Genomic DNA, 11,832 nt, shown 5'->3' on the forward strand with positions numbered 1-11,832 from the left:
AAAAGGGACGATATAATTATGGCCTTCTAATCGTGATTGTTTAACATAATAATTACAATGACATATATATTCCTCGAAAGTTAGTTATTTTTGTATTTTCCCCTCTAAATTTAACTACATATTTCTATATAGTTAAAAAATCTTCAGATATATCATCGTAATTAATATTCATCAAATGATCATTAGTACAGTGATACTAAATTTTTTTGCTTAAAAAGTATAATTTATTTAAATTTTTTCCTTGGTGGCGTTATTCTTGTTTTAATCAAACAAGCATTGCAATAGAAGTACACCAAAATTGAGTATTGACCGCTTGTGTTAAAAAAAAAAAAAATTAACCTCCTAAATAACAAGGGAAGGGATAGGTCGGTGAGGTTTTATCGTTATTTTTCTTTGGTGGCTAGATGGAATCGACTAAAAAGGTTAAAATTTAGTTTTATTAAGATAACATTACATTAGTTGATTTTATATAATCAATTCATATACCTCTATCTCATTGGAGTTAGATATTAGATTTCTTGATAATAAGGGATAGGTTGATGAGGTTTTATCATTATCTTTCTTTGGTGGCTAGATGGCATCGACCAAAGGGGTTAAATTTTAGTCTTATTAAGATAATATTACATTAGTATTGTTAGTATCAAAATGATTTTTATATAATCAATATTATATTCATATACTTCTATCTCATTGGAGTTAGATATTAGATTTCTCCATAACAAGGGATAGGTTGATGAGGTTTTATCATTATCTTTCTTTGATGGCTAGATGGCATCGACCAAAGAGGTTAAATTTTAGTCTTATTAAGATAACATTAAATTAGCATTGTTAGTATCAAAATGATTTTTATATAATCAATATTATATTCATATACTTCTATCTCATTGGAGTTAGATATTAGATTTTTCGATAACAAGGGATAAGTTAGTGAGGTTTTATCATTATCTTTCTTCGGTGGCTAGATAGCATCGACCAAAGGAATTAAATTTTAGTCTTATTAAGATAACATTACATTAGCATTGTTAGTATCAAAATGAATTTTATATAATCAATATTATGTTCATATACCTCTATCTCATTCGAGTTAGATATTAGATTTCTCGATTACAAAGGGATAGGTTGGTAAGGTTTTATCATTATCTTTCTTTGGTGGCTAGATGGCATCGACGAAAGGGGTTAAATTTTAGTCTTATTAAGATACCTTGCATTAGTATTGTTAGTATCAAAAATGATTTTTATATAATCAATATTATGTTCATATACCTCTATTTGATTGGAGTTAGATATTAGATTTCTCTCATATATCATTTATTATTATTAGATTTCTTCTGAATATCACTCGATGCTTATGAAGTGAACTAACGACACTTATAAATTTATCCTTTTGAACTACACAAAATTATTTTAAGACAATTACACTCATTTATCTTTTTTGAACTATACAATTCGAACCGAGTAATAATCGCTATGGTGATGATTTATAATATTGAGTAGGTCTTTAAAAAACAACTATGGAAACACACACAGAATTTGGGATACGAGTCACATGTAGTTTCTAATATGAGGTAAGCAAATTAAGTTTGAGAGGAAAGTGAAGAAGGAGGTGAACATTGTTATAATTTAAAAATATTTAAAAGGCTTGGATATGAGAGGGATTATAACCCTCAAAAGAATGGATTGGATAAGATCCGAAAGGGCTTTTTCTTTTTTCCCATAACTCCTTCAATTACATAAATTACATTGAAGGCATTCTTACACGGACAACTAAGATAACGACCAGAGAGTCTCAGGCTTCAATTAGATCAGTTTGATTAAAACCATGAACGGGTTAGATTGATAAACCAAATGATGAATTTATTTTTTTTTTCTATGTTTTAGGTCTTTAAAACGCCTATTTTCAATTAATCAACCCTTAAAAGATTGAAACATCTTGTTTTCTCGTTTTCAGCCAATTTTAAGATATATTTAGAAAAAAAATTGATGACAAAGTCACTTCAAATTTAAACACATTGTGAATTTGTGGTTTAAATAAATGATGCAGTGCATAAACAAGGTGAAAGTGAATAAGAAGAGTGGTTTCAAAGAGTTTTAATATAGAGCCTGCGTGCATATGACAAATGACTCGATGTGTTTCTGGTTGTAATGTTGCAATGTCTTTTCTGTGTTTGAACACATGCAATTAAGAGGGCTTCAAGTTGCGCTGGGCTCTTTTGTTAGTTTCTTTGATCGGATGAAGACAATGTTTTTTTAGCATGCATGCAAGTGTATAATTCTCTGTTATGCTGCAACCGATTATCTGCACCTGATATTAGGCCTTCTTACATTTGAAATGATGTATCAGTGCTCGCTCGCTCGCTCGCACAGTAAAGGTATGTAAAACAAAAGCAGGAAAATAAACACTGAGTTGATGCTCTAAAGTCTGAAGAACCTTTTAAATTATAAGATCATGATCTCTTTCTCTTATTCTTGATACTCAGAATTTCACCTCTGGACTACTTATTTTCTGCCTTCATATTGTCTGTCATATTTGAAGTATCTGTATTTTATAATCGGAGTTTATTTGACAGACTAAATTAATTATGATATATATTATGTTTGCTGTTCATTTTAGTCATGATATAAATAACACTATAATGATTACCAGACTAAGTTGCAACATTATTTCAGGATCAGAACCAAAATAAGTGTGTTGCAGCAGCCCAACTTCTTTTAAATCGGTTTGATGCGGTAGACTACTCCTAACGTATCATTCGTGGTGAAACTTTCTTCTGGAAAACTCACTGACGTACCATTAGCACCCAAAGAAGACGAAAAAACTTCAACTCTAAGATGAGAGGCCTATGTAGACAAGAATCTTATATCCCTCGCGTGCACCTCCTCCTCCTCCTCTATCGACAACTCATCTAATTTTTCCATGACATTGAAAGGGTTTCGAGTCCAAATAGCTAGCTAAAGTGGATACCAGCATGCCTTGCTTGTCTGATGCATGCCATAGCCCTAGCCCTAGCCCTCTAGGGCTGTGCCACTATTAGTAGTAGTAGGACATACCTTCCTATCTATCAGAATGGTCCATTCAGATTAAATGTTGCTTAGATGAGAACATACCTTTGGAAGCTAAACCCTTACCTCTTTCAGATATCAAAACCTCCCTTTAGGTTCCATTCGTGGGATGGAGCCCCCATGTTAGATCAAGCTTGGTCAAGAAGGCCTCTCGATAAAGCAATGTGAGATAGGTCTATCACAAGGTAGGAACCTAAGGAAGCTTCCTTCCAATACTGAAATACTCGGATTTGAGAAGGGCCATCACCTCCTCTCCGATCATATATTTGGTGTACCAATACGAGGAGATACCAAGCAATCCTTCTTTTTATGTTTTGACTCTTCCGCATCTAAAACATATATTTAGTATATTCTTAAAGATCATAGTTTGGAAGAATTAGATTGATCCCTCTTTAATCAACAATCTTTATAGAATACATTTAGAGAATCATCAAAACATAGACATGAGCAAGTTTATCTCTAGTTGTAGATAAACTGTACTACATAGAATAGTATATTCTTACGATGGTGAAGATTTATAAACTGATACGAGACAAAAAAAAAAAATAAAGTCCTAAAGGACGAAGGGAAAACAGAATTTGGGATAGGAGTTCCATGTAGGTTTAAACATAACATAAATATCAAGCTCTGATACCATTATATATAACAAGAAGCATGCTTCCAACCTCCTTAGCGTAGAGTGGGCCAAGAGGCAAGGAAATTAAGTTTGAGAGAAAAGTGGAGAAGAATTTTAAAACATTTAAAAACCTTGAACTGGATTTGAAAGGAGAATATAAACCTTAAAAGAATGGATTGGGTAAGATCCGAAAGGGCTTCTTTTTTTTTTTTTTTTTCATAAGTCCTTCCATGACATAAATTGTATAGAAGGCATTCTTACATGAACAGTTAAGCTAATCACAAGAAAATCTCAGACTTGAATTAGATAGATCGGGCTGATTAAAACCAACAACTGGTTGGATTAAACAAAATCGATCAGAATGACATTTGCTGTGGTCGACATCTTTGATTTTGGTCAAAGTACCTATTAAACCTTGATAAGTATGAGATGTGACATCTAAAGAATCTACATAGAAGACATTTGCTCCCACCAATACAATCTTACCATTTGTACTAATAAAAAAAATTGTAACTTCTAAAATCTCAAAGGAAAAGTTAGTTTGTGAAATAAAAAAATCTACCTTCTTAAATTAGACAAGCAAACATCATAATCAACTTAACACAATGTCACGGACTTAAGTTACTAGTTTAGAAGGCCAATCTATGTCTTATAAAAAGTTTGCTTGAATAATTAATTGAAAATTTCAACCATTGCATGCAGACTTGTAGTGGTTTTCATCAATTGTAGAATAAATATTGCCAATATCAACATGATACTCAATAGCATCCCTACAAAAAAAACAATATATATATCTATTAGGAACACAAGCAAAGACAATATATAAAGAAATAATAGAGTGAAAGGAGAGAACGAAGAGAGACTTGATCTTATCCATCGGTATCCCTAAGCGCTGGACAATTTCATCCACGTGCAGTCCATGTTCACGAGCACTGTTAAGAAAGCAATCCGACATCATGACAATTTATGCAATCATAAGGTACAAAAAGAATTTGTCTGGTAAGAAGAGGGATCATCCTGGTGAATGCATGAGATCCACAATGGGATGAACTAACCAATGCAAGATTACCGAGTCAACATGGGAGGTCATGACAGGAGTACCAAAAAAAAGGGAAAAAAAAAGAGAGAGAGAGAAAACTGATGATCTTAAAATCAGAATTGAGTATGTCCCAAATAGCATAATGGTGCAGTCTAATAGATATAAGCAAAAAAAGCACAAATCAACCAAAGAGGAAACTAAGTAAAACCTGCATTACTTACAGGCTAGCTGGTTCCTGAAAAACATCCAAGACCAATTTGTAGATATTACTCTCGGAACCACCAATGCCTGAATGAGTGGAGAACTGGAAGAAAAAAAGAAAAAGGACATAACCAGTACAGAAGTTGCTCCTAGATGATATTTGTTAATACAGTAGGATTTTTTTTTTAATTTTCTTACCTGGTTCGAAACAGGAGTCTGGTATCTTTTTACATCATTATTAGGAGTCACTACTGTTCCCACAGGCACATTCACCTAGAACGAGCATAGGCAACTCCCAAATCATGTCTTGCCAATAAGAAGCAAAACACCATATAGCATGAATCCAACACAAAGGCATGTTCTTAAAAAATATGGAAGTACATAAGCACATCATAATCAACAAATAGAACACTCCTTAAATACATCAATACCTTCGGTCTGGTGTTATCCAGATGCACATGAATGCACTCAAGGAAGTGAAGAGTGATGTAATTGAAATCAGTCACAGGCCTGGGGAGACAAGGGATAATCACAAGTTACTCAATTGCTTGATTAGACTAATCTCATAACAAACAAAATGAATATGAGACAAAATTTAACCATGGACTGTTGGAGAGAAAAAAAAAGAAAGAACAATTTAACTTGGATTAGAGAATAAATACAAGAGACTATTACTGATAAATATAGGCTACCGTAGAGGGTGAAAATCCAGCTATAACTTGAGGATACGCAAAGCGAAATGTTCATTTGGCAAAATCAGGAAACAACAGAAAGAATATAAAACCAAATTCCTTTGTCATTGGCTGACATAATTGCTTTTGCCTCTTGATCCAAGGGCTCATAATGAAATTGCAAACAAACAATAAAAAGAATGTGTACTGTTTTTTAGTAGTTTTATGGAACTAACACTGATTCATAGTTATTTTATTATTGCTTAATAAAATGTTTCAGTAGGACAGAACCATGAGGGCGAGTCCAATGCACAAGCCCCCCACCAATTCAAGGTCTGGGAAGGATTAACGTGTGCAATCCTCCCCTTATAAGCAGTGTTTGTTTCCATAACTTGAACCCTGATTGCCTTGGTAACAAGGAAGCGACCTTACCCCATTGTACCAAAGCTTGCCTTGTTCTAGAGACATCCGTATAAATATTCTTAACTACCAATTAGACATTCTAACAGTCACAGTAAAAAAGTGAGAACAAAAATGATAAAGTTATGCTTAAAAAGCTTCCATACCACACAGGAATTTACAATTTAAATGACATTCTCATCATTGTCTTATGAAAGTTCCTAGAATCTAACTAGCAAGTAGAGAGCAACTAGCATATTTCAAAACTTCTCTTCCTCTTCATCCACAATAAAACTCAGTTATTTGAATACCTGATAAGACATGTCGAGTAAAAAATAGAACGAGACAATCTCCACAATTTTGACTAGCCTCATCAAATTAACGCTTAAAGACCACAAATTTAAACAAATCAAGTTTGTCATAAGCTAATTAGTTAGCCACCTCATGGAAATTATAGAAATGCAAGTATAATGCCATCTGCTGTTAAATTCAGGAATTGTCTAGCTAATCCATAAAGATTGTTCAGAGAAAAATCACTTATGTGATTATGTTCTCGAATTTGGTTGACTATTAATAAGATCCAGACTGAAAAGAGGAGGAGATGGGAAAAAGTAAGCATAGAGTAAAATAAATCATTCAAGTTAACTAGCAAGTAATAAGGAGATTAGCAATTGCCTGAAGCATGTCAAAAGATTAAAAAAGAACTACTTTGATTAGAGAGCAACCTTTCATGCTGTAAAGGTATGATCACCTTTCCCTCTAAGGCTTTTAGATTTAAAAGATGCAAATTCCAAGTCCAAAAAAAGATACATTCAGTATAACTTTTATCTCTCTGTTTTCTAATGTCAATTTATAGTATTACTATTTGTACACTGAGCCAGTTAAGAAACAGCATGACCTATAATAATGTGTTCCGAGGCAAGTGTCATCATATACCATTGAGATATTGGTAAACTGCATGACCCACTAAAAGAGATGCCTCCTTGGAGAAGAAATCCTCATCTTATACAAATACTAATTAGATCAAAAAATTGATGAAATTAAGTCCAACAAGACACATAGGAATAAGGTTTATTTCATTTATGGATGAAAACATGCCTGTGAGAATCTCGATTTCTTCCCGACCCACAATCAAATTGCAAATAGCCACATAGTAAGTCACTGTTGATAATGATATTTTATTAATATGAAGAAGTCTAACTAAGATAGAAACCCATAATAAGATTGACTTAGTAGTCCATTCCATTTAATACAATTTGAAAATTAACTTAACCAACATATATGCCAACCATATTGAGGTTCACTGCCTATTTGATAATCTCAAAAACAATCTATCCAGATATACATCTTGTGATTGTATATCTCCAATTGACAGCTTCGTCTCTCTTTCAACTCCCCAGTTACATCAATGATTTCATATTGTCCTAAATTTTGATTAACAAACTGCACTCCTCAATGATCCTGTGAAAAGACTACTAGCAAGTCAAGATGACTATAGCTCTTTGAAGCAAACAAGGCCTTCAAGCTAGAATTTCCTTCATCAAGGTACTTCTGAAGAAAGCTATATTAAACCTGTCATGGCTGACATTTTATCCTTGCCTATTCTAAAAATTCATCTTCAATAATCTCTTCTCCCAAGATCTCAATATCAAACCCCCAGTACTTTGAAAAGGTCATCTTGACATCTTTGAGTAGGCAAATGCAAGGTCACTGCAAAGTACAAACAACTTGTAGTACTCCAGGAAAAACATAAGCCATAATGTTATTAATCTTCATATTAGACACACCTAAATTGAGGTTATTATACATTTTACAAACTTCTAATATCAACAATTTGAGAGAATAATCAATATTGACTATTGTCTCCTCCCAACCATGGAATCTAGCAGACTGATGCGAATAGGTTTCTTCTAAGTTTAACACATAACTCCCCCTTGACCATCATATTGATCGTTCCAATAATAACTGATCCCATTAGCTGTCCTGCCTATTGAATCATTGCCCTGAACAAAAATCATGCTTGGTTTCTACATGCTTATTAGCATTGTTTAGTTTGATGCCTTCCAAAATGAAAGAGTTTTTCAGCCCTAACAAGACTCCAGGATGATGTTGCATAGTATCATGAAATTTTTCAGATCCCAATAGATGTAGAAAGTTTAAATAAAGCTATCAGGAAATTGAGTTTTTGTGGGTATAGATCAATCCACAAATATCAAAGTATGGCCCAGAACCATTGTTGACACAGTAATAGTTCTAACCATTTCAAGAAAATCTGTGTCCTAGTGTCTATGCAGAAGCTTGAAGTATGAGTATAAATTCTGACACAAAGATCCAGTTCATGTCCTTGAGCCTAAACAAGAAACTTAGAAGATCTGGTTGAACTCTTATCCCATAATTTCTATCTCATCTAGCCACCTAATTTTCCAAGAATCATGTGTTACTTGTATCTGCATGCTATGTAGCTATAGCATCGAGATCATTTTATTTCAACACAGCCCCTTATGAATTATATTTGTTTGTTTTTTTAAACAATCATACAATTCCAACAGATAAAGGCCCTGAAAGTATATTTTTTAAAGTAAATACTACACTAAAGACATTCAAACACCCATGGGTACAGAATGAGAATTACAATGTCTTGACATCTCAAACAGCAAATATTCACCCCTTCTTGGGCCGCCTATAAATGGGTGGCTGTAACAGGGTCTTCTTTCTTTATGAAAAAAAAATCCAAAAAAGCAAAGATACAACAAAAGGAATGACATATGAACCATGACTTTTACAAATTTGACAAAGAATTGAGTCATGGTGGATATCGAAACCAAAATGACCGCATGATTCAGAAGGCAGAAGTATAGCTATCAAAACAAGAAAACCTAGAAGTTGCTTTGTGTCTTGAGGATATTCAACAAAAAATCATAGACTCTCAAGGACAGATATAATTAAGCCAAAATGTTCATAAAAGTTGGTTCTTGAGAATGACTCAGAATTGAACATCCATGAAGGGAAAAAAAAAATCTTAAGCATCTTACCGAACGGAGAAGGCAACAACATGTCGTTTGCCTTGGAATCCTTTCAAGCTACCATTGACAGTGACATACATCCCATTTCTCACATTAAAATTCAATAGCATTAGAAAAATGCCAATATCCCTAAAGAAAGCAGAGAAGAAAAAAATTCAGCTGCTCACTGAATTATAGCCATCTCATTTGTGTCCGAAGTCTCATTGACCCTGCAAAAACAACAATTATAAAGGTTACGATACAAAAATAATCTCTCTCTCTCACTCTGTGGCTACAAAAAGATGATAGCATCTTAAGAAACTCACCAGCGATTGACATCAATTCTCCCCGTACCATCATCGAGGGCGAAGGAGACATCAGTAACCCTCTCCGTCTTGGTCATCACAAGCCCCAGTAGCCTCACCTGGCACCTCACAAAGGAGAGCGAAAAAACAACAAAACAATCAGGGCCATGTTCAAATTAGGGATTCCCAAATGCAAACTGGAAAGAGTATATTACATTGGTGGCATCAACACCATCGACAACGAAATTGGACTTATCGTCGTTGGAGTGGTACGCCTCGCTGATCTGCTTCACGGTTAAAGGGAGCACACCCTGGACGCCGCGACTCTGAGCGAAAACATCGTGACCACCACCAGGTCGACGTGAGATATAGAGGATACATAGGCCAAAAAAAGAGGCGAGGGAATTATTCTTCTTTCTTAAACAGATTTCGGGACCTTGGAGAAGCCGGAATCGGGGGTTTGGGTGGCTTGTGAGGGCATGAATCCGCCGCCGGAGAAGAGGGAGGCCGATCCAACATCGAACTGGCCAGCGTACATCTCCTCCTATCTCTCGCTCGCCCCCGAAAAGGCTCGACTCCAACCCTAACCCCAAGGACAGATTGGTGGGCGGGACGCGGGAAATTCAAGGATGGAGATCGAAGAGGGAGGTGGTTTCCCGCTATATATAGAGGATGTTCCTGGTGTAATTGGTTCGAGTTCAGATGGCATGCGAGACTTTAGTAGTAGTCCCCTTTCCTTTTGTGCCCTAAGATGAAAATTATATGGCATTTTACCTTTAAAAAAAAGTCTTTTAGTGTTAGACTTTTCCATCAAATAATACTCCCCCAAATATGTTTTTTTTTTTTATTTGATACAAATATGCAACCACATTCGCTGTCCTCTTCTTCTTCGACACTATCCTCTCTTCTTACCTATCCTTTTTGTCCCTTTCTCTTCCCTTGTCATCCTGCTTGTTGCCTTCATTGTTGAGACTCTCATCATCCACCACTAGCGCTCTTGTGACTCCACATTTCTTAACAAAGCTATAGTCACTATAATCAAGTTTCCCTTTCCTTACGATCAAAGATAGGGAGTTCATTACCCATTTCATCCTTCATTCCTTCTTCTTCGTCGTAATCGAAGACGAGAGCTCTTTGACCTCACTCACAAGACCCTAGTCAACAATGAAAGGCGAGGGCGCTAAGGGCATGTGACGAGGGCGTTAGTTGTGTTCCACTAGATAAAATGATCATTTGCTATATATACTTAGGCATTTTGATAAAATGTGATCATTTGCTATATATACTTAGGCATTTTGATAAAATGCTCATATATATACATATATATATATATACATGTATATATATATATATTCATGTATATATATATACATGTATATATATATATATACATGTATATATATATATACATGTATATATATATACATGTATATATATATATGTGTATATATTTATATGTATATATACATATATATATATATACATGTGTATATATATATATGTATATGTATATGTATATGTATATGTATATATATATATATTATTTTTTTTATATTTCTCAAGGAGCATCTTAATCTTTTCATATATATATATATATATATATATATATATATGTGTATATATATGTATATATATGTGTATATATATGTATATATATGTGTATATATATGTATATATATATGTATATATATGTATATGTATATATAAATATCCCAATATGACACAACAGAAGCTCCCTCTTTGATAAACTAGTCCATAGAGTGAATCAGATTTATTATTCAGTTATAGTATTTGGAGAACTTTATAAGCTTATTCAAAAATAGTATGAGCATATAAGTTTCTCTATTTATTGCTCTTGTTCACAAACCAATAAGGATATATACTTAAAATTTTTTTTTTAATATGAGACAATTTATATTGGGTTTTGAATTCATTTGCCTCAATTATAATATTTTTGAATAGATTTAGAGTGTCTTATGGATGTGTAAAAAATATTATAACAAATATAAAAATCATCTCCATATTTGGTTATTCTTATTCTTAAACTACTATTATTTTAAAACTTATTTAAAACTTTATTTTTTCCATATAAGTTTTTTTCTATTGGATTTTGAGCCAAAATTATCTTAATTATAGTATTTTTTAATAGGCTTACAATATTTTAATAGGGGTGTCAAAAATACTCCAAGTCTATTAAAAAAATAATATAATTGACATAAAAGTCTTCCTATTTAGTTATTATTCCTAAACAAATAAAGATAATTATTAAAAAATTATTTTTATATAAATAGACTTTTATTGTGTTTTGAATCAATTTACCTCAACTATAATGTGTATCTTGATGATTTCCGTATTGCCTTTTGATTTTAATTAATGATGCTTTATGTTCAATGAAACCATACTTGATGATTTAATGATGTAATAATAAAATGATAATTTTATATTTTAAAATTATACATAATGATCTTTGTGATGTTTGGCTTATTGATCTTGTCGTGATGAACTTTACTTTTAAATGGTGATGCATATTTTTGTTTAG

General features: G+C 33.2%; 1 protein-coding gene across 1 annotated transcript; it reads right to left on the reverse strand.

Moving 5' to 3' along the window:
• Positions 1–4,225: 4,225 nt before the first annotated feature.
• Positions 4,226–10,015, reverse strand: LOC135605140 (replication protein A 32 kDa subunit B-like). The gene is made up of 10 exons (XM_065094877.1): positions 9,730–10,015; positions 9,509–9,619; positions 9,315–9,412; positions 9,177–9,218; positions 9,019–9,096; positions 5,348–5,426; positions 5,115–5,189; positions 4,937–5,019; positions 4,540–4,608; positions 4,226–4,446 (listed from the first exon to the last, which is right to left on the reverse strand). The coding sequence occupies exons 1-10, from the start codon at positions 9,829–9,831 to the stop codon at positions 4,362–4,364; spliced, it is 822 nt and encodes a 273-aa protein (XP_064950949.1). The 5' UTR covers positions 9,832–10,015; the 3' UTR covers positions 4,226–4,361.
• Between the last annotated feature and the right edge of the window lie 1,817 nt (positions 10,016–11,832).

Source organism: Musa acuminata, chromosome BXJ2-2, assembly GCF_036884655.1.
Source record: "Musa acuminata AAA Group cultivar baxijiao chromosome BXJ2-2, Cavendish_Baxijiao_AAA, whole genome shotgun sequence".
Taxonomy (NCBI): Eukaryota; Viridiplantae; Streptophyta; class Magnoliopsida; order Zingiberales; family Musaceae; genus Musa; species Musa acuminata.